The sequence below is a fragment of the Trachypithecus francoisi genome, unplaced genomic scaffold (genome assembly GCF_009764315.1).
Source record: "Trachypithecus francoisi isolate TF-2019V2 unplaced genomic scaffold, Tfra_2.0 Lachesis_group4, whole genome shotgun sequence".
Taxonomy (NCBI): domain Eukaryota; kingdom Metazoa; phylum Chordata; class Mammalia; order Primates; family Cercopithecidae; genus Trachypithecus; species Trachypithecus francoisi.
Window position 1 is genome coordinate 29,133,106 of NW_022681469.1, and position 22,872 is coordinate 29,155,977.

General features: G+C 40.7%; 1 protein-coding gene across 4 annotated transcripts in view; it reads left to right on the forward strand.

Annotated features, from left to right (window-relative positions):
• UBE2H (ubiquitin conjugating enzyme E2 H) overlaps positions 1 to 22,872 on the forward strand; it is a 123,389-nt gene that overhangs the window by 51,811 nt on the left and 48,706 nt on the right. For 2 of the 4 annotated variants that reach the window (XM_033193633.1, XM_033193632.1), the window contains exons 2-3: positions 19,418 to 19,494; positions 20,737 to 20,811. The exons of 1 other annotated variant lie outside the window; for it this stretch is intronic. In XM_033193633.1, the coding sequence (XP_033049524.1) occupies positions 19,418 to 19,494; positions 20,737 to 20,811 (152 nt within the window). The remainder of the gene's footprint in view (positions 1 to 19,417; positions 19,495 to 20,736; positions 20,812 to 22,872) is intronic. One more of the 4 variants, XM_033193634.1, reaches the window with a different exon arrangement.

Consider the following 22,872-nt stretch of genomic DNA (forward strand, 5'->3'; position numbering starts at 1 on the left):
ACTGTGCTCAGCTAGTTTTGTTTTGTTTTTTAAATAATAGAGATGGGGTCTTGCTTTGTTGTCTAGGCTAGTCTCGAATTCCTGGGCTCAAGCAATCCTCCTGCCTTGGCCTCCCAAAGTGCTGGGATTACAGACGTGAGCCACCACACGCAGCCATAGTTTTAAAATTTTTGTAGGTATGGCATCTTGCTGTGTTGCCCAGGCTGGTCTCAAACTCCTGGCCTCAAGTGGTCCCCGGACCTGGGTCTCCTAAAGTGTTGGGATTACAGGCAGAAGCCACTATGCCTGGCTGAGAATTTCAGTCTTTATGTGAAATATATCCTACAGTTAGAGACACTCTTAAGATGGTCCTTTTCTTGTCTGAATTTTTATCCCTCAGGAGCCTGGAATAAAGCTATATTGAGAGTTTTCTGTGTCATATTGGGAATTTTCACGTGGTCTTATTAACAGTTGTTGCATTCTGCTGGTTGATCTATTTTAATTTTAGCACAACTGTTGAAATAAATACTATTCATTTAATGCCACATCCTTATCTGAAAATCAGTTCAAGGATAAGCACAGCTGAGTCATTTAAGCTTGTATGAGTACAGTTTTTGAACTTCGTGGATAGTGCTTTAAACTAGTGTTTAGATTCTCTGTAGGTGCGAGGCTTCTTTCCTCCCCTGCTCTCACACATTCTGTCCCCTTGGCTGCACTGGGTTGCATATGCATTATTGAGGTTAATGGGAAGCCAAATGCAGAGCAGGGAGCCACAGTGAGTAGCAGCTCTACGACTCAATAGCAGTCTGACCTTGGACAGGGTTGTAGCCCGACAATGTATTCATTTTTTATAATGGAAACAATACTTGCATGATAGGATTGTTGAGAGGATTAGATGATATAACATATGTAAGACACTAACACCTCTTGATAGAGGCTTGGTAAGTGTTTGGCACCTGTTAATCCTCAGTTTCCCCATAGGGTGAATATGTTTATCCCCACTTTTGTAAATGGTAGCAGGAGGCAAGGCTTAGAGAACATTTCACTTGCCTTAGGCTGGTGCTTCTCAGTCACTGGGGACTCTTGTTAAAATGCAGATTTTGATTCGGTTAGTCTGAAACTGGGGTGCAGTGTATTAATTTCTAACAAGCTCCTCCACCTTAAGTAGGTAGGCCCTAGGCTACTTAACCTAGGAAATGGGGCAGATGGGCCTCAAACCCAGGTTTGCTCTACTCCAAAGCCTTCCCCCGTCCCATGGAGCCTCCCTTATTCTCACTTGTGCAATGGGCTTTTTGTTTGAGATGGAGTCTCACTCTGTTGCCCAGGCTGGAGTGCAATGGCACGATCTCGGCTCACTGAAACCTCCGCCTCCCAGGTCCAAGCAATTCTCCTGCCTCAGCCTCCCAAGTAGCTAGGATTGCAGGTACCTGCCACCGTGCCCAGCTAATTTTTTGTATTTTTAGTAGAGACGGGGTTTTGCCATGTTAGCCAGGCTGGTCTTGAACTTGTGACCTCAGGTGATCTGCCTGCCTTGGCCTCCCAAAGTGCTGAGATTACAGCTGTGAGCCACTGTGCCCGGCCATGTAATGGGTTTTGTTAAGAGGCTTGTATTTAATCACTCCTGAGACTACTAAGATCTGAAGTTACATTTTTTTATTCATTTGCTCAGCCTTTACTTAGAACTCTTTGTATGCTGAGTTCCCTTTTTAAAGATTTACTTTGAAAGAAGTAGGACTAGGTGAAAACGGGTTAATACTTCTTAATGTTGTCTGTTGGACAATTACTTGTTGTCTCATTGTGTTAAATATGCCACATTTTTCTTCTCTGCCCCACACCCCACCCACCACCACCAAACTTGCTCCTGCTACTTCTGCCCATCTTTTGTTTTTGTTAGAGCAGTGTCATTGGTCGGGTGCGGTGACTCACCTGTAACGCCGGCTCTTTGGGAGGCTGAGGTGGGTGGATTACTTGAGGTCAAGAGTTTGAGACCAGCCTGGCCAACATGGTGAAACCTCATCTCAACTAAAAATACAAAAAATTAGCTAGATGTGGTGACGGGCACCTGTAATCCCAGCTATTCAGGAGGCCGAGGCAGGAGAATCGCTTGAACTTGGGAGGCAGAGGTTGCAGTGAGCTGAGATCGCACACTGCACTCCAGCCTGGGCAACAAGAGCGAAAGTCCGTCTCAAAAAAAAAAAAAAAACAGTATCATCATCTACTAGATTGGAAATATCAGATGATATTGAGTCTTTCTTCTCCCTCATATACAATTAGTCATCCAGTTCTTTTAGTTCTTCAAAATCTTGTTGAAATGTGGCTTCCCCTCCAGCCAGTCTGCTGCCTGTCAGAGCTTACCTGTCTGTGCATTAGCCCCCACCGACATCTCTCCTACCAGCGTCTCCCCATGGCGCTGTGCAGTCTCACTGTTGATCACCTTCCTAATCAGAACAAACCTGAGTGTGCCACACTCCTCTCCAGAAACCCTGTGGTCTTGATAGAGGCAAATCAGGTGGTTCAAAGAACAGACTTGAACTAAACTGCCTGGGCTCCTGTCCTCCCTCCACAACTCACCAGCCACAAATAGTGAGAAAGGTACATTTGCTGGGGAAAACATTTAAATACAAATACTCATCTTGATGTGTTTAAACATGTTGAGACAGTTCTGTCTGAGTTGAGGAACAAATTAAGGATAGATACATTGGTTTCTTATTAATCTCGTGTTTAAGACAGTGCTTATTGCCTTGAGGAAAAATACTATAAAGAAAAAGAAAACGCCGGCTCATGCCTGTAATCCCAACACTTTGGGAGGCCAAGGTGGGCAGATCACGAGGTCAGGAGATCGAGACCATCCTGGCTAACATGATGAAACCCCGTCTCTACTAAAAATACAAAAAATTAGCTGGGTGTGGTGGCGGGCACCTGTAGTCCCAGCTACTCAAGAGATTGAGGCAGGAGAATGGCGTGAGACCAGGAGGCAGAGCTTGCAGTGAGTGGAGATCGCGCTACTGCTCTCCAGCCTGGGTGTCAGAGCGAGACTCTGTCTCAAAAAAAAGGAAAAGAAAAGAAAACTTAATCATATAATACTATGTGGCTCAGAAGTGAATATTTACACGGTCATAATATAATCTCTAAATATTGATTTGACCAACAATGGTGATGTGATTGTATTCCATGGAGAGGGAGAAGAAACATGGAGTTGAGTTGAAAATCCTGATACTCCAATGTGAGAAAGTTTGAAACTGTAATTTGATAATATTTGAAACTATAAAATCAAATAGTATATACAAAGTTATATAGATATAGAGAATTATCTTCCATGTGTTTGAATTATCTTCTATGGGATCTCACATTTAAGTAGTCAAGGGTAAACTCTATGACTTTTAGCAAATTGGAGAGTAACATGTGTGTTACATTAATGTTGAATATTGAGGTCATTAAATCCATGTCATTATTTTGTGAGAACACATTATTTTGTGTGCTGTAATAGCACAGTAGTTTGGAATAAGGAGCTATTTGACATATCAGTTCCACCTAAGAAATTAAAAATATAACTTCATATCCTATTTTGGGCATAGATTTATTTTATTATTTTAATTTTTTAAATTAAAATTTTTTTTTTTTTTTTTTTTTTTTTTGTATTTTTTTAGTAGAGACGGGGTTTCACCCTGTTAGCCAGGATGGTCTCGATCTCCTGACCTCGTGATCCGCCCGTCTCGGCCTCCCAAAGTGCTGGGATTACAGGCTTGAGCCACCGCGCCCGGCCAAAATTAAAAGTGATTTAAATCTAAAATCACTTTGTCGCCCAGCCTGGAGTGCAGTGATGTGATCTCGGGTCACTGCAGTCTCCACTTCCCATTTTCAAGCGATTCTCCTGCCTCAGCCTCCCAAGTAGCTGGGATTACAGTTGTGTGCCACCACACCTGGCTAGTTTTTGTATTTTTAGTAGAGATGGGGTTTTGCCATGTTGGCTAGGCTGGTCTCGTACTCCTCACCTCAAGTAATCCACCTGCCTTGGCCTCCCAAAGTGTTGGAATTACAGGCGTGAGCCATGGCATCCAGCCCTATTGGGGCATAGATTTAGAAGTACAAATACTTTTTAAGTGTTTGAGGTGTAGGTAAAATACTACTCCTTGTTATTTGATTAAGAGATGCTGTATCAGAGTAAACTCTGTCCTTATTTTTAGTATTTTTCTGATCACGTTCTGGAGTTAACCTGTCTCACAGGTTAAGTGAGATTTAATTGATGAGCCTTCTCTTTGAGACAGTTGATGAAAGGTGCTTCATATCTTAGTAAGTTTTTGTTTGTGAATCCTGAGCACATGCACGTGTTGTGTTAGAGAAGCAAGAAGGGAGGTCAGTAGAGTGAATCCTTGTGAAAAGCATGCTTTTCCCGGTGGGTCACCTAGCCAGGGCTCTGTTGGATTGGTGAACAGCCTGAGAGAAAAAAAGCACTGGGCAGTTTGAGCTGCATTTGGCAATTGAGGTGGCGTTTAAAGGTGAACTTTGTTTTACTATAAAAGCTTTAATACCAGTATTGGTGAGAGCATGGGGGAAACAGGTCTGCTCATGTGATGGTAGTTAGAAAGTAACTGGGTGCAACCTTTCTGAAGGATGTTTAGGCATTATGTATCAAAATTAGGGATACAGCCCTTTGAATAGAAGTTCCACTTCTAGAAATTGCAAACAGATACTTGAAAAAATATACCAACAGACAATTACTGGGATGTTTATTGTAACTAATAGCAAAAAACAACAACAAAAAAAAACAGACAACAGCTTTCCTATTCACTAATGGATATGAAATTATGGATAGGTAAATTATGGTATATGGACATTATGCAAGCACTAAAAGAAGGAGTTTAAATCTGTATGTCATCAAACATATCCTCCATGGATGCATGGGCAGAGGTATTTGCAGAACAGTTTGTACCTACATGTCTTTGTGTATGTGATGACATGGATGTGTGTGTATATAAACATTTCTATGGAAAGTGCATAGGCAGTGGTAGTATCTAGGCAGTGGGACTAGAAGTTGCAGGGTGGAAAGGCTATTTTAAGCCCCAGTCATGTTTTTAAAAGACAAGAAGAAAAACGGGCCTGAGCTGAAAGACAAGAAGAAAAACGGGCCTGATCTGAAAGACAAGAAGAAAAACAGGCCGGGCGTGGTGGCTCAAGCCTGTAATCCCAGCACTTTGGGAGGCCGAGACGGGCGGATCACAAGGTCAGGAGATCGAGACCATCCTGGCGAACACAGTGAAACCCCGTCTCTACTAAATATACAAAAAACTAGCCGGGCGAGGTGGCGGGCGCCTGTAGTCCCAGCTACTTGGGAGGCTGAGGCAGGAGAATGGCGGGAACCCGGGAGACGGAGCTTGCAGTGAGCTGAGATCCGGCCACTGCACTCCAGCCTGGGCGACAGAGCAAGACTCCACCTCAAAAAAAAAAAAAAAGAAAAACAGGCCTGACCTAAAAGACAAGAAGAAAAACGGGCCAACACTTGATCTGATGAGGTTATTTGGTTGTATTGAAGGTGCTCTCATGTCTTTCAGGAGGGACTCTCCTCTGCACTGTGCCTTCTGATTGCAGCACTAGCACATCTCACATGGTGGCACCTGAGCCTATCAGTTCTACTTGTCTCCGTGGTGCAAACACGAGAGGAGGAAACTCAATAGTTTTGTCACCTTTTCAATGTCAAGTTTTCTTACTGTACATACATCCACTGTTGTGTATGTGTCTAGGTTTGTTTTCTGTTGTTTTGCTAAATAGCTTGATTTTTTTCATATTATTCAATTATTTAGGAAGTACTACTTCTTGTGAGAAACTTGATTTTTAATTTCCTTCTCATACTTCGTAACAATACAGCCTTTATTCTTATTGTTGATGCATATTTAAATCTCAGACTTCTACTTAAGTGATTAGGTTGGTTTCCATACTGTTTATTTATCACTTCCATATGTCCTAATTGTACCTGACAGATCATTTCTTAACTGTGTGTTAATCATTTCTGTTGGTCTTGAGCTAGCAGTTTTGCTAACATGGCAGGGTGGCTTTTTCTCTGAGATCACCTGTTAGCAGTATGATGCTGAAACTCTACCACTCTTGTAACATTGCACACCTAGATACAGTCTACTTTCACCTCCCTTGACTTTCCAGGGTTTTCTTGCTTATTTACTCATATTGATGTGATTTTCTTATAGTAGGGTGTTTCTTTAAAGCAGTTTTTTTCCGTAAAATAATTCATTTCTTTTGCTTTTCACTATGGACTTTTTAAAAAAGCAGCATTCCGGTTTCTGTTGAAAGTTTTTAATCCCATTTCTTCCATCCTAAATGTTAATAAAGATAATAAATACAGACAGCTTATAATAGCTATTTGAACATATTATCAAATAAGGCATTTTTCTATTAACTACACTTCTGTATAGTTTTTAAGCAGAATTTCAATCAAGAAGACACTGCTATTTTTCCATATCTCTTTAGATTACTTTTTGATTTTTTAAAACACTGTTTATACAAGTTTTTATCAAACTTCCAACAGATAATGGGTACTGCCTCTCATAAATCTTCCAGAGGGACAATGGAAGCTGGGCCCAGTTGAATAAAGGCATATTCATTTGTTTTGGAACGCAGAGTTCTCAGCGTGTAGATTGCATTTAGCATTCTGTCTAGTGTATCCATATGTAGTTTTGCTTTTTTCAGAATAAAACCTTGACGGTAATTTTGAACCTGTTACTTTCTTTTTGCATGTATTGCTTTAAAAAGTCCGAACTCTAGGCCGGGCGCAGTGGCTCAAGCCTGTAATCCCAGCACTTTGGGAGGCTGAGATGGGCGGATCATGAGGTCGGGAGATCAAGACCATCCTGGCTAACATGGTGAAACCCTGTCTCTACTAAAAAAGTCCAAACTCTAATGTTCTCTTCCCCTTTTTAAGTTTTATGAAATCAAGGTTAAATTGATATTAGTGCCACTTAATATTTGACGCCTGTTATGCCTAATGAACTTGAAGTAGTAAAGGGAGCAGCAGGGGTCAGCCACTCATGTTATGCAAGATAACTAGAGATCGAGCGGGCTATGATTAGAGCTTTAGACTAGGGGGTTCTAACCTGTTTATAAGAGCAAACTTATTGTTTATATATGCATATGTGTTACCTTTTCCTTTTTCCTATGGATTCATAGGTATTTATATTTGAATTTTAATAATTTTCTTGATATTATATTATAGAAGTCATTAAGATAGGGAATCAATCTCTAGAGACATTAACTGGTAATTAGCCAGTGTAGGGAAGGAAAGGAAGATGAGGCATGGTCTGGTTTGTGGACTGGGTCTTCGAGTAAGTGGCTCCATAACTTTGGAGTGTGCTGAATACAATGTAAGAAGAAGAGGGTGATGGCATGTCTAGCATCTCTTCCTGCTTATTTTTTATGATCCATTATTCACACTTTGATCATCTTTATCTGCTGAATGGGTACCACAGCTTGGTATTTATTAATTATCACCTACCACTCTACAAGGTAACTATTTGTTACTATGAAGAATGCCAAAAAAAATTTCCTCGTAAAATTTAACTGCTTACTGTGAATGATTCATTTATGCCTGAATAAAATGTCTGTGAGTAGAGATTTTTATGCATGGACTTAGCTAAATGCTATCTTCATTGAGTAGCATTGCAGTCTATATGTCAAGTTAGAGTAAAAACTATATTTAAAATGGAAAAAAAAAAGGGCCAGCCAAGGTGACTCACACCTATAATCCCAGCACTTTGGGAGCCTGAGGTAGAAGGATCACTTGAGACCAGTAGTTTGAGACTAGTCTGGGCAACATAAGGAGACCTCATCTATACAAAAACTAAAAAATGAGCTGGGTGCGCTGATGTGTGCCTGTAATCCCAGCTACTGGGGTGGCTGAGGTGAGAGGATCATTTGAACCTGGGAGGGTCGAGGCTGCAGTGAGCTGAATCAAGATCTCACCACTGGACTCCAGCTTGGGCAACAGAGTGAGACGCTGTTTCAGTCAATCAGTAAATAAATAAATACAATGAAAATAAAATGAAAAATGGAAGCAGTGTTCTTAAAGTGGTTTTTTTTTTTTTTTTTTTGAGACGGAGTCTCACTCTGTCACCCAGCCTGGAGTGCAGTAGTGTGATCTCGGCTCACTGCAACGTCTGCCTCTTAGATTCGAGTGATTCTCCTGCCTCAGCCTCCGGAGTAGCCGGGATTACAGGTGCCCCGCCACCACATCCAGCTAATTTTTTGTATTTTTTAGTAGAGACAGGGTTTTGCCACGTTGGAGGCTGGTCTTGAACTCCTAACCTCAGGTGATCCACCTGCCTCGACTCCCAGAGTGCTGGAATTACAGGCATGAGCCACAACGCCCGGCCAAGATTTTTCAAGGAACACTGGGAACTTGAATACCAAAGGCACTACATAGATACTCCATAAAGTCATATTAAATTTAGCTTTTTATTGAGAAGTTGCTTTGTGTTGAGCACTCTGGGTGGTATAGCAAAGACACATACAGCCCAAAAGGGGAAGTAGGATTTTTTTGTTGTTGTTTTTGAGACAGAGTCTCGCTTTGTCGCCCAGGCTGGAGTGCAGTGGTGCGATCTCGCCTCACTGCAAGCTCCACCTCCCAGGTTCACGCCATTCTCCTGGCTCAGCCTCCTGAGTAGCTGGGACTACAGGCGCCCAGCTAATTTTTTTGTATTTTTAGTAGAGATGGAGTTTCACCGTGTTAGCCAGGATGGTCTCGATCTCCTGACCTCATGATCCACCTGCCTCGGCCTCCCAAAGTGCTGGGATTACAGGCGTGAGCCACTGTGTCCGGCCTAGTAGGATGTTTTTAAATAGATATTTTGGGGAGGGGGAATTGGGGGGAAGATAAATAGATGTTTTCATTAGGATTTTGCAGAGGGCCACCTGATGATTTGTATGTCTTTGTATCATTTATGGGGAAATTATATGTTGCCTATGACTTGGAAGTTTTCAAAGTGAGTTGCTCTTGTCATTTTTAAGCTTGTGATTTGTTTTCCTTGTCTTGCCAGCCTCCTGTGATTAGGTAGGTTCTGCCTTTGGAATGACAAAGTTCTTCCTGCATGTTTTTCTCATGTGCACAATGGTTTTGTTTCCCCTTCACCCTTAGAATTTGCAGGTCTAGGTCTTCCACCTGTGCTTCTCTTCATGTCATAGCCCCCATGTGACAGGTGCTAGAGACTGTGACAGCCATAACTAAATGCCACTTGGGACTTCTGCACAGCATGTCAGATGCACAGCTCATTGTTTGCCTCCAGGCCTACAGTTAACCAGGAAAGATTTTTGTTGTCTAATTATTTTATAATTTCCTGAGAGCAGAAAAAGTGGATTTTGATTAAGTACCAGATGTCTTTTAAGGTCCTACCTTCTAAAAGTTTTCCAAAAAATCTTCAAAACTGGCCGGGCGCGGTGGCTCAAGCCTGTAATCCCAGCACTTTGGGAGGCCGAGACGGGTGGATCACGAGGTCCGGAGATCGAGACCATCCTGGCTAACACGGTGAAACCCCGTCTCTACTAAAAAAATACAAAAAACTAGCCGGGCGACGTGGCAGGCGCCTATAGTCCCAGCTACTCGGGAGGCTGAGGCAGGAGAACGGCGTAAACCTGGGAGTCGGAGCTTATAGTGAGCTGAGATCCGGCCACTGCACTCCAGCCTGGGAGAGAGAGCTTGACTCAGTCTCAAAAAAAAAAAAAAAAAGTCTTCAAAACAATTTTTCTAGATTTGGAATTTCATTGTGGACCTGTTAATGTCTCTGAAGCGTCTCATGTCTTGAGAACCTTGTAGGACTTTATTCTCTGCAGTTCAATCCAAGTTTGCAGATTTTAAACTGAATGCTTGACTAACTGATAGTTATTTGACAGTGAGTGTCAATCTTTCCATAGAAGTAGGATGTGCTTTGAGAAAAGAAGTTAAAAAAATGATGGGGATGGGCCAGGCACGGTGGCTCAGGCCTGTAATCCCAGCACTTTGGAAGGCTGAGGTCGGTGGATCACCTGAGCTCAGGAGTTCAAGACCAGCCTATCCAACATGGTGAAACCCCATCTCTACTAAAAATACAAAAAAATTAGCTGGGCATGGTGGTGTGTGCCTGTAATCCCAGCTACTCAGGAGGCTGAGGCAGGAGAATCACTTGAACCTGAGAGGTGGAGGTTGTGTAATTGCAGTATTTTGGAAGGCCGAGGCGGGCGGATCACCTGAGGTCAGGAGTTCAAGACCAGCCTGGCCAACATGATGAAATACAAAAATACAAAAATTAGCCATGTGTGGTGGCAGGTGCCTGTAATCCCTGCTACTTGGGAGGCTGAGGCAGGAGAATCGCTTGAACCTGGGAGATGGAGGTTGCAGTGAGCCGAGACTACACCATTGCACTCTAGCCTGGGCAACAAGAACGAAACTCCGTCTTTAAAAAATATATATATATATATAATATATATATATATAATCATCTGTCTGAGAGGGTAAAATTGTATTAAGGTCTCAGACTGACAACTTCATTCATGTGTTCATCTTATTTTTAAATTTATTTATTTTTAAGCGACAGAGTCTATCTTTGTCACCCAGGCTGGAGTTCAGTAGTGTCATCATCTACGGCCTCAAACTCTTGGGCTCCAGCAATCCTCCTGCCTCAGCCTCCAGAGTAGCTGGGACTACAGGCTTGTACCACCCTGCCCAGCTAATTTTTTGGTATTTTTTGTAGAGATGGGGGTCTCACTATGTTGCCCACGCTGGTCTCTAACTTGACTCCTGGGCTCATGTGGTCCTCCCCTGTCAGCCTCCCGACTAGCTAGGGCTATAAGCACGTACCACCGTGCCTGGCTAATGTTTAAAAATTTTATTTTTGTAGAGACTGGGTTTTGTTATTGTTGCCCAGGCTGGTCTCAGACTCCTGGCCTCAAGCGATCTTTCTTCCCTTGCTTCCCAAAGTGCTGGGATTATAGGTGTGAGCCACTACACCTGGTCTCATGTTCATTTATAGTCTACTATTTGCTGGGTACTCTTCTGTGAACAAAATAAACAATTCCTGCTCTTATGGAGCTTGTACTGTAGTAGGAGATATAAGTGAAATATATAGTATATTGCATGGTGGGAATGTTAGGAGTATGTGGTTGTAAATAGGATATCCCAGAAGGCCTCATTGAGAGGGAGACATTGGAGCACATATGCTTTGTTTACACTTAGAAATTTAGAGCTTGATTTAGAAATTAGAAGATTGATTTGGAGATCCAAGTTTTTGATTTCTCGTGAAAATTAGACACTGTAGCAACGTTGGAGCTTTCTACTGGCTCTGCCAGGTCTATTCAGCTGTGAAGGCCTGTGAGGGCTCTGTTTAATGTCCCATAATTCCTGTGGCTGCTACCTTAGTTGAGGCCTTGAATATTTCTTTTCTACTCTTTTGCTTTAACTTTGTTTATTCCCACCTTCAGCCACACCTACACACCACAGTTGGGTTATCTTTGTAAAGCATAGGTAGATGCACTGTGCATGGAATACTGTTTCCCTGTTTGCCAGATAAAATACACACTTCGGAGCCCTCCGTAATCTGGTCTTGGCCTACTTTCTAGTATTCCCTGGGGTCCAGTCATCAAAATAAAAATGTATTGTTCTCATTTTCCCGAATCAGTCCTATACTAAATCTTTGCATTAAATTCCTTCTCCCACCTCGACGTGTCCAAATCACACTCTGTTTAGGACATTTTGTAAATCCTTGCCTTCCAAAGCAGACCATCCCTATCCCTCCCTCCAGGCTGGAAGAAATCTCTCCTACTCTAAGCTATAGTAGTACTTTATGCAAACTCTTTCTGTACTTGTTAATGAACAGATCTCATGTTCGCTTGCTAGACTTCAAACTTCCGGAAGGCAGTCTCTGTGTAAGAGTAGTTTTTGTGGCTGGGCATGGTGGCTCAAGCCTATAATCCTAGCACTTTGGGAGGCTGACGTGAGTGGATCATTTGAGGTCAGGAGTTCAAGACCAGCCTGGCCAGTGTGGTGAAACTCCATCTCTACTAAAAATACAAAAATTAGCCAAGCATGGTGGCACGCTGCTGTAATCCCAGCTACTCGGGAGGCTGAGGCAGGAGAATGGCTTGAACCTGGGAGGCGGAGGTTGCAGTGAGCCAAGATCTGGCCACTGTACTCCAGCCTGGGTGACAGAGCCAGACTCCGTCTTATAAAAAAAAAAAAAAAAAAAAAAAAGACAGGGTCTTGCTGTGTTGCCCAGGCTGGTCTCTAACTCCTGGGCTCAAACGATCCTCCCACAAACAATCCCTCCTAAAGTGCGAGGATGGCAGGTGTGAGCCAATGCAATGGTCCCTAATTCTTTATACCTATGGATTTCATCATTGATAGAAGCCACTTCCCATTGTCTTTTCTCTATGCTACTTTTTTTTTCTCTTTACTTAGCAAACCTTTCCCAAGATGTGCTCATTTTCTGAATAGCTTTTATTTCTGCCAATTTCTCTTTTGAATAAAAGGCTTCCCCCTCTTCATTTGAAGAACATTAAAAACACTTAAAATTTTTTCAGCTTCTTATTTCAGTCAGGAGCCTTTCTATTGGACATGACCATTTTTCCTTGTAGTTTAAGAGCATATCTTTGGTTAGGATGTTGCCCAGAGGCTGTTTGTCATGGATATACAGACACATGCTTGTCTTTCTTCTATGTGATTGAATTTTTCATAGACATCCTTATGAAGCCACTTGAACTTGTTTCCTTCAGAATGTTAGCTGTTGATTTACTGTCTTGGCAGAGGATGCTTCTCTTTCAATGTAAAGTCTTTGTTTTTTTGGTTTTTGGTTTTGTTTGTTTTTTGAGATGGAGTTTCACTCTTGTTGCCCAGGCTGGAATGCAATGGCGTGGTCTCGACTCACCATAACCTCCGCCTCCCGAGTAGCTGGGGTTACAGGCATGTGCCACAATGCCTGGCTAATTTTGTATTTTTAGTAGAGACGAGGTTTCTCCGTGCTAGTCAGGCTGGTCTCAAACTCCCGACCTCAGGTGATCCACCAGCTTCGGCCTCCCAGAGTGCTGGGATTACAGGCGTGAGCCACCATGCCCAGCCAGTCTTTGCTTTCTTAAATACTGGATCACTTGCTATTTTTTGTCTTCTTCAGACTGTTACATTTCAGGAAAACTTAGATTCTTTCATAAATGTTCAAGAGAGGCCGGGCACGGGCTTCATTAATAGTATCACCTTTGGCTGGGCGTGGTGGCTCATGCCTGTAATCCCAACACTTTGGGAGGCCGAGGCAGGTGGATCACGAGGTCAGGAGTTCAAGACCAGCCTGACCAACATGGTGAAACCCTGTCTGTACTAAAAATACAAAAATTAGCCAGGCATGATGGTGCGCACCTGTAATCCCAGCTACGCGGGAGACTGAAGCAGGAGAATCACTTGAACCTGCGAGGCAGAGATTATGGTGAGCTGAGATCGCGCCACTGCTCTCCAGCCTGGGTGACAGAGCAAGACTCCGTCTCAAAAAAAAAAAAAAGTTCAAGAGAGCTCTAGTAGCTAAATTCTAGTTCTAGTTCTTGTTCTTAGCTCTAGTAGCTAAGCTTTATGTCTCTACAAAGCTAAACTTTTGATGATAACTATGTTATTAGGTTTTTAAAGAACTTTTACTGTATTATGGAAAACTTAAAAATAGCAAGAACAGTGTAACAGATTACCATGTGCCACTGGGACTCGATCATTAACGTGGGATTCGATCATTAACACTGCCAGCCCACTACTGTTTTTCTATACCTCTCCTACTCACACTAGCAAATCCTAGATACATTTTTATTAGTAAATATTTCCATTTATGTCTCTAAAAGAGAAGGATTCCTTGTAAACATTTCCCCCAAAGCACTATTTTTGTGATACTTACATATTAATGGATTAACAGACATATCTTTTTTTTACCAAAAAAAAGGAAAAAGGAAAAAAAAACCAAACCAGGTAGTGAAAGTTGCCAAGTTTCTTCAGCTTTCCTGTGATTCTTCTCTAGGAGAGTGGGAAACAGGTAGGTCTGAACACAGAAATCCACATGGCTTGCTTCTACCCTCTGCACAGAAGCAGTTCTTTATGCCAGGGCCTCGTTCCCTTCCACACAGATCAGGGAGGGCACCCTTTTATTTTATTTTATGTTTTATCAGTAAGTTTAGGTCTCTGAATGGTCCCTGAATCCTTGGTCCTTGACCTGTTATTGTTAATCCTAAGGCCCAGACTTCGCCTTTGGCTTCCTTTGTGGAAAGTTTCAGAACTGTATAAAAATAACTTGTAAAACTCTGATAGACATATTTTGCCAAGAATGTCATTTATCTCTTGACAGTTTGGCATTTGCCTTTAAATATTAGATTGTGTAATCATAATGGCATTCAGGGAAAATAATGTGAGTGGTGGCACTTCAAAAAGTGAAATGGACTTGGGTTCTTGGGAATGTTAATCATTATTCTACACAAAATGTTGATACACCTTAATAGTTAAATGCTAAGTGGGTATAAAGCAGTATTTGTGAATAAGATCAAAAAAGGTGAGTATAAAATGTGATTTATGGGTTTATTTAATGAGTTTTTACCAGAATAGTGTATGAAGGATATTTTATATTTTTAAACTGTGAAACAGAGAAAGTAATGAGGCATCTTCTAGTTGAGTCCCACCAGTCTCCCAGCCTGACCAGCACGTCCAGAAATAGATCATTATTTTTGTCATTTTAACCTGCCTTCTTACTGCCTTCCTTGCCCTTGACTTTGCAGCAGAGAGGAGAAAGAAACTCGTGGTCTCTCCCATAAATACACGTGGTAACAACAGAGAAGTAATTATTATATTTTTTGTGGCAAGTCATTCATTCAGTGGTGATGGAATGGCTTATTTTTAATGCAGTGTTTTTCTTTAGACTAAACCTAAATTCTTTTTTCTATCTCATTTAGTGTCTGTACCATTCCAAGGCAGCATAAAGTTAGCATAGCTTCTCATTTTACCAGTTTGGTAAAAGTTTTAAAGATTTAGTTCAGTTTGCTTTTGGGTTTTCATGTGAGGTAGACTATGAGAACTCTTTATGATGTGATATATAAAAACAATCCCATTGTATCTGGCATGTGGGCTGTACTGGGGATCATGGGAAAGAGAAGGCTTAGAGAATCTTCTTTATAAAATAGATGTAAGTTTGGACTAAATTCCAAACAAACCACAAAATGGAAGGAACCTCGTTTTATCACATCCAGGTAAAGGATAGAAAAGGTATCTTCAGTTTTCCCAGAAGTGACATCCATGAGGACAATTCGTGATTTTAAATGATTAAAAGTAATTGCTGTAGATCAGTGTCATTCATAGCAAATTAGTTCTTATCGATGGAGAATGCTGCATCTGTGGGTTTTTATGTTATAAAATTAGTTTAAGACTTCTTTTGTTAAAGTCGTTTAATCTTCTGCACTACTCTGTTCTTTCATTATCCTTGTCAGTTTTAAGGGCTGGAATATCTTTGTACAACTAAATTCAGTTGACTTCTTCTGGATACCCAAGTTGAACAGACACCACATACATTAGTGGAGCTCTGGTTGGAAAGGGCCCTAGTAGACATTACTAGTAGCCTACTGCATATAGTTTGTGTTTTTTGGCTTTTTTTTTTTTTAAGAGAAGTTCTCACTCTGTCTTTCAGGCTGGAGTAGAGTGGTACAATCATAACTTATTGCAGCCTCAAACTCCTAGGCTCAAACAATCCTCCTGCCTTAGGCCTTCCAAAGTGCTGGAATTATAGGTATGAGCCAGTGCAGCCAGCCATCTATTGTGTAAATGGCTTATAAGTCATTTCACCTGGCTAGGCATGGTGGCTCATGCCTATAATCCCAACACTCTGGGAAGCCGAGGTGGGAGGATCACTTGAGCCCAGGAGTTCAAGACCAGCGTGGGCAAAGAGAGAGACCCTGTCTCTACAAAAAACTAAAAAAAATTAGCTTGGTGTGATGGTGCCCGCTGTAGTCCCAGCTAGGGGGAAGTAGAGGTGGGAGGATCACTGGGAGGTAGAGACTGCAGTGAGCCATGATCATGCTACTGCACTCCAACTTGAATGACAGAGTGAGACTCTAGCTCAAAAAAAAAAAAAAAAGTAACTAATTCATTGAACCAGTTTCTTATTAATAAATGTTTAGACTGTTTCCATTTTTAAACTTCAAATATTCCAGTAAACATATACGCAGATTTATCAGAAACATGTATTTCTGTAAACTTTTTATTAAAGAATAACATATATACAAAAAGTACAGAAATTTTTATTCTTTTTTTTAATTTATTTTTTCAAGACAAAGTCACACTCTGTCACCCAGGCTGGACTGCAGTGGTGCAATTTCGGCTCACTGCAACCTCTGCCTCCTGGGTTCAAGCGATTCTCCTGCTTCAGCCTCCCGAGTTGCTGGGATTATAGGTGCACACCACCACACCTGGCTAATTTTTGTAGAGAAATTATTTCTGTAATTCATTGATGAAATCTGTAAAACCCATACATTTATGTGTATCAAATTCATTCTTTTTTCTTTTTTTTTTTTTTTAGTTACTTTTTTTGAGACGGAGTCTCACTGTATTGCCCAGGCTGGAGTACAGTGGTGGAATCTCAGCTCACTGCAACTTCTGCCTTCCGGATTCCAGTGATTCTCCTGTTTCAGCCTCCTGAATAGCTGGGACTACAGGCACCCGCCACCATGCCCAGCTAATTTTTATATTTTTGGTAGAGACAAGGTTTCACCAGTGTTGGCCAGGCTGGTCTCAAACTCCTGATCTCAAGTGATCCGCCTGCCTTGGCCCCGCAAACTGCTGGGAGTACAGGTGTGAGCCACTGTGCCCAGTCTATTTTTCTTTTTTAATGCTTTGTAATTTTCTTTTGGGTGACATACTACAGCTTATTCTTTTTGCCATTGATGAACATTTGGATTGTCTCCAATTTTTGGATGTTACAAATAGTCCTGTGAACATTCTTAAACATGGGTTTCGGTGAATGTAACTATCCATATGTATTGGGCGTATCTCCAGGAGTAGCACTGACAGGCATAGGGTATGCATATGTGCAGGTTTAGTACTGCCAACAGTTTTTCAAAGTGGGTGAAACCACATCACACTCCCACCAGCAGTGTCTGACTATTTTCAAAAAATAACTTCATATAAATGAAATTTGAACAGAAGAGTAAATTCATTTTAAGTTTTGGAATATAGTGCTGGATTTGTCCTCAGAAGTACTAATTCATAGTCCACTGAACACTGGATTTTATTCAGCTCTTCTGTTGTTTTCATTGTTTATAATGAAAAAGTATCTTTTTAAACTTCTTTAATGAGTTGGACTTTTTTATACTTCAGTTTTACCCATTTCAGTTTTCTTGACTTGGATGTTCTGGCCTTTTCTTTGTTGGGGTATTTGTATTTTTTTCTTACTGCTTTGTAGTAACTTATTTTAAAAATCCACGTTTTTGTCTTCCTAGTTTGTCCTTTGTCTTTTACAGTATAGAAGTGTTTTCCATGTCTGTTTTCTTTAAGGACTGTATTATTGATATTTAATTTTATTTTAACTGGATTTGCTTTTTTTTTTTTTAACCTGACACAAGGATGCTTTTTAAAAAAACTTTAAAAATTTTAAACATGTTGTACTTTTACTTATTACATTAACTTTAACTTTGGAATATTTTGCAGGATGTCACAGGGTGACTGGTCAGAGTAGGCATGCATGTGTCATTTGACCAAGCAAGAAATAAGCCAATTTTCCTATATGGACAGTATTGAATCCTTTCAGTGTGCATGTTTCAAAGGTAGTTAGTTATCATTTAGAAAAGAATTAGATCAAATTAGCCTAGACTGAACTATCTTATTTACATACCTCTTGTGGATACTATTCAGGGCTCTTGAGCAAGGACTTTACCAGAATTACACCTGGCCTCTTGCAGTCAGTTCTGTGTCCCATTGGACACAGTCTTGGAGTGCCAAATATTTAATTTCGGATCTTTAAAAATATTTATGAGATTATTAAAACTTTTTAAATGTTTCTATTTTGTGTAACAGTATATAATTCGCACTGCTGATGGAAAAATATGAGACCGGTCTATCATGTTTTCCTTTTTAATGTTACAGTGGGATTTGAGAGCTTCCCAAAGCCTCTGTCACCTAAAATTCCTACTGAGAGAATCATTTTTGGATTTTACCACAAAGCAGATACATAGAACAGATTTTAAACCAGTAGTCCTCTCTTCTAATATGGATTAATTTGGTTTCTAGAATTGAATCTTAGCACCTTAAAGGGGCAAGGATCTCAGGGGTAGGTAAGTTTTAGAGGAAGGGAGTACAGCCATGTTACCCCTCTGTGATTAGAGCCCTGAAGCATACCAAACCTTGAGGCAAGTCTGAAGAAGGTGGAGTTTGGGGGGCGGTGAAAACAAATGCTCTGGATGAGATCTGAAAAAAATTTTTTTTGTTTTGTTGGTCTTTTGCATTTGGCAGTACTGCTTGTGGCAAGGTTGTATCATTAACTGTGTTGATTATTCCATAAGCCAAGGAGACAATTGTAGGATCTCTCTTTAGTAAATCCCTTGTTTTAGGAGCATAGCATTTCCAGTGTAGGGGAATTTGTATTTTGGTGAACATTTGAATTTGACTGAAGGGAATACTGGGTTTATATGACAGACTCATTAGGGATAGATTGAGGAGGAGAGGGTAAGAAATTTTAGCTTTTAGAGAAAAGCTAAAATTAAGCACGTATTTTTCTTGTATATTTTTTATTTTATTTTTGAGACTGAGTCTTACCCTATCACCCAGGCTGTAGTGCAGTGGTGCGATCTTGGCTCACTGCAACCTCCGCCTCCCAAGTTCAAGCAGTCCTCCTGCCACAGCTTCCCGAGTAGCTGGGACTACAGGCACGCACCACCATGCCTGGATAATTTTTGTATTTTTTAGTAGAGATGGGGTTTCGCCATATTGGCCAGGATCGTCTCGAACTCCTGATCTCAGGTGATCCACCTGCCTCTGCCTCCTAAAGTGTTGAGATTACAGGCATGAGCTGCTGCGTCTGGCCAGTTTTTTATGTATGTAGGCAAAATGCAGTCTTAAACATTTTACATGTTTAACCTGTCTAATCCTCACAGAAATCCTATGAAATGCTGTTTTCCCAATTTGCAAAGAGAAAACAAAGACTCGGGGAATAAATTGACATTATTTTGGCTAGGCTCAAAAACTCAGTAAATGGCAGTCCTGGGATTTGAACAGCTGTCTCTGAATCCAAAGCTCATGTGTATTCTTCTCACAAGAGTATATAGCCTCCTAAACTACCAGAATTATTATGTATATTTTATCAATGTCCTGCCAAATTTTGGTAACACTTTAAGTGGCATATCCTGGGAGTGTTATTGGTAATTCTGCCAGGTACTGTAAAGCCTGTGTAATTTCCTTTACCATCCACCTTAGCATTGAGAGTAAACATGAGGTTACAATCCTGGGAGGACTCAATGAATTTGTAGTGAAGTTTTATGGACCACAAGGAAGTAAGTACATGTGTTGGTATGTGTTCTTCTATTACAGTCTTTTACTCTATTTCTTAATAGAATATCAGAGACAGATGGTAGCATGCATAGTTTCTGAAAAGCAAGTTTAGTTGGACTCTGGAACCAGTGAGGAAATATTTCTCTTATCACAATTACTTTATATATAGTCGTCCCTTGATATCTGCAGGGGATTGGTTCCAGGACCACCTCATACCAAAATTCACAGATGCTCAAGTTCCTATATAAGATGACATAGAATTTGCATGTAACCTACACACATCCTCCCATGTCCTTTAAATTATCTCTAGATTACTTGTAATACCTAACACAATACAAATGTTACGTAAATAGTTGTTATACTATATTTTATTTATTTTTTAAGTGAAGGAGTCGTACTCTGTCACTGAGACTGGAGTGCAGTGGCACGATCGTGGCTCACTACAACCTCCACTTCCTGGGTTCAAGCAGTTCTCCTGCCTCAGCCTCCCAAGTAGCTGGTACTACAGGTGCCCAGCTCATTTTTGTATTTTAGTACAGACAGGGTTTCACCATGTTGGCCAGGCTGGTCTTGAACTCCTAACCTCAGGTGATCCACCCACCTCGGCCTCCCAAAGTGCTGGGATTAAGGTGTGAGCCAGCACACTTGGCCTTTTTTGTATTTTTTTTGTGTGTGTGTGTTATTTTTAATTGTATTGTTTTTTATTATTGTTTGGATTTTTCTCTTGAATATTTTTTATCTGTGATCGGTTGAATCCAGGAGTGTGGAACCTGCAGATATAGAGGGCCGACTGTAGTTTTCTCTTTATCTCTGTGTGACAGTACTAGACATGAGTTGTAAATTCTGGGTTTTGTTATGGATGGCCACGTGGATGGTTTCCAGGAAATGTTTTTTGTTTTCTTCTTTTTGTCCTTGGAGGGGGGATGAATATGGGGTTTATTGAGATACGAGGGAAAGTAACATGGCTATTACTTACCAAATAATTGAATAGTGTTTAGTACTTTTGAAGAATCAAGTAAACTGCAGGAGAGAATGAATCTGTTTATTTTTTAACTCTGGATCTTCCCAAGAAAAGTATCTTAATCTGAACATGATGCACCTACTGATTGTAATAGATCCCTGACTCTTGAAGGAATTAATTTGGAAGGTTTTCAGAAGATTAGGGGGTAATGTTTAATTTACACTCAGATTTATTTTCTAATTTGGAGACGCAGTTCTGATGAACATTTTTACTTTTATTTCAGCACCATATGAAGGCGGAGTATGGAAAGTTAGAGTGGACCTACCTGATAAATACCCTTTCAAATCTCCATCTATAGGTATGTGACTACTTGGTTTTTCTCCTTAGAGAGTTTTGAAATCTAAGGGGAAAAAAATCCTGCATTTCAGGGGAGATAATTCCAGAAATGGCTATCTAATTGAATTTTTCCTTTTTTGGCTTTGGTTAATTAATCAGTGACTTCTGGAGGGAACTTCTATAGTGTGTTAGAAGACATTTAAATATACCCTTTGCATAATTATAATGATCATTACTTTAGATTTTTGTCTTTCAATGTCAGATTAAACCAGCTTTCAGGCCCCACTGTCCTTTAAGCTGTTAGCAGGAAAATAATAAACATATCCTAAGTCTAATTTTGAATGCCAGATTGCAAGAATGAATGTTATATAGTATGTGTTTTAATCCTATCATTTTCAGAAATCCTCCCTAGATCCTACTTTGCTTTTTTGTTCAGTCCAACTCTGGGTACCTTACAATTAAATGACCCTTTGTAGTCTTCCCACCTCCAGTGTTTTCAGCCCCCTAAACAGCAGAAGAAAGAATAGAAACCTCAGTGGAGTTGTACAAAGAGGTACTTTCTCCTCACCTTCATCTCCCTTTACCTTAATGGGTGATGTTATTTACCTGTCACCCCCATTGAGGCATTCAGTGACAGATCTATCTGATTGAAGGTTGACACCTTTAAATATTTGGAGACTGTAGAATGGTAGTGATTTAGTTAATTTAAACCAACTTTTCTTTTTTTGCTTTACTTTATACATGTCTTTAAAGTATTATAAAATATTGACCGATTTTAAGTAAGAACAATAAAATTGTAATATATTGAGCATTCTCTGACAGACTAAGCCTCATGTTCAGAATTGCCAGAGTTCAAACATTTTGCTACTGCTGTAGGCTGTCTTTTTTTTTTCTTTTTTTTTTTTTTTTGAGACAGTCTTGCTCTGTCGCCCGGGCTGGAGTGAGTGGCACGACCTCAGCTCACTGCAAGTTCTGCCTCCCGGGTTCACACCATTCTCCTGCTTCAGCCTCCCGAGTAGCTGGGACTACAGGTACCCCCCACCACACCCAGCTAATTTTTTGTATTTTTAGTAGAGACGGGGTTTCACCGTGTTAGCCAGCATGGTCTTGATCTCCTGACCTCGTGATCCGCCCACCTCAGCCTCCCAAAGTGCAGGGATTACAGGTGTGAGCCACTGCGCCCAGCTGCTGTGGGCTGTCTTAAGAAGTAATGCCCGATCTCTGGGAGTCTAGACCACCCCCCCACTACACCCCTACTCCTAACCAATTGAATCAGAAATTTATTTCTTGCTACAGGGGCCTCTAAGTTTCAGCATTGTGAATGGTAAAGTGGGACTGGAGCTGTGAGGTGTTGAGCCTTTGAGAAAACCCCCGAGCACATCTGACTTAGCACCTGTATAGGTGTAGAAATGTATACGCCTTTACACCCTCTCCTTTTGAGAGGACTTTTCTGTTGTGTTGGTGGTTCCCTGTCCCCAGTTTATTCATCTTCTAACTTTAGGGTGTTTCTGTCTATTCAGCCATTTAAAACTCTTATGCTGTTTAGTGATATGAATTTAAAGCCTTTATAGAAGTCCAAACCATGCAAGTTCATTCAGATATATTTCATAAATACCTACTTACCTAAAGGCTAAAAACTGGCATGCTAAGTCTGGTTTTGTTAACCGCACATTCCTAGTCAGAAAGGAAACAGTAGAGCTTGTTGAAACTAACAGTGAACTTATAGAGATGCAATTTCACATCCTGTAGAAATGTAGTTATTTCTCAGACCTATCTTAATGTATTTTTCTAGGTAATATGATTATCTCATCATAACTTTCTAGTTAATAATGTCTAAACTTTAGGTGTTGCTTATTTATTAACTAATGACACAAAAAGCCTGCATGCTTTCTTAAATTAATGATGCAATATGAAATTTGGTTTGGACAAATGACTCAGCTAATTTAACTTCTTCATAATTTTTTCTTTTGCCTTTCTGTGTGCTTTCAAGACTTGATAATGCCTATAAATGTGTATCGTCTTCTCTTAGGGAAGTAGATTTAGCTGAAATATTTGTACAAGCTGTTCTTGTTTCCTCCAGAGG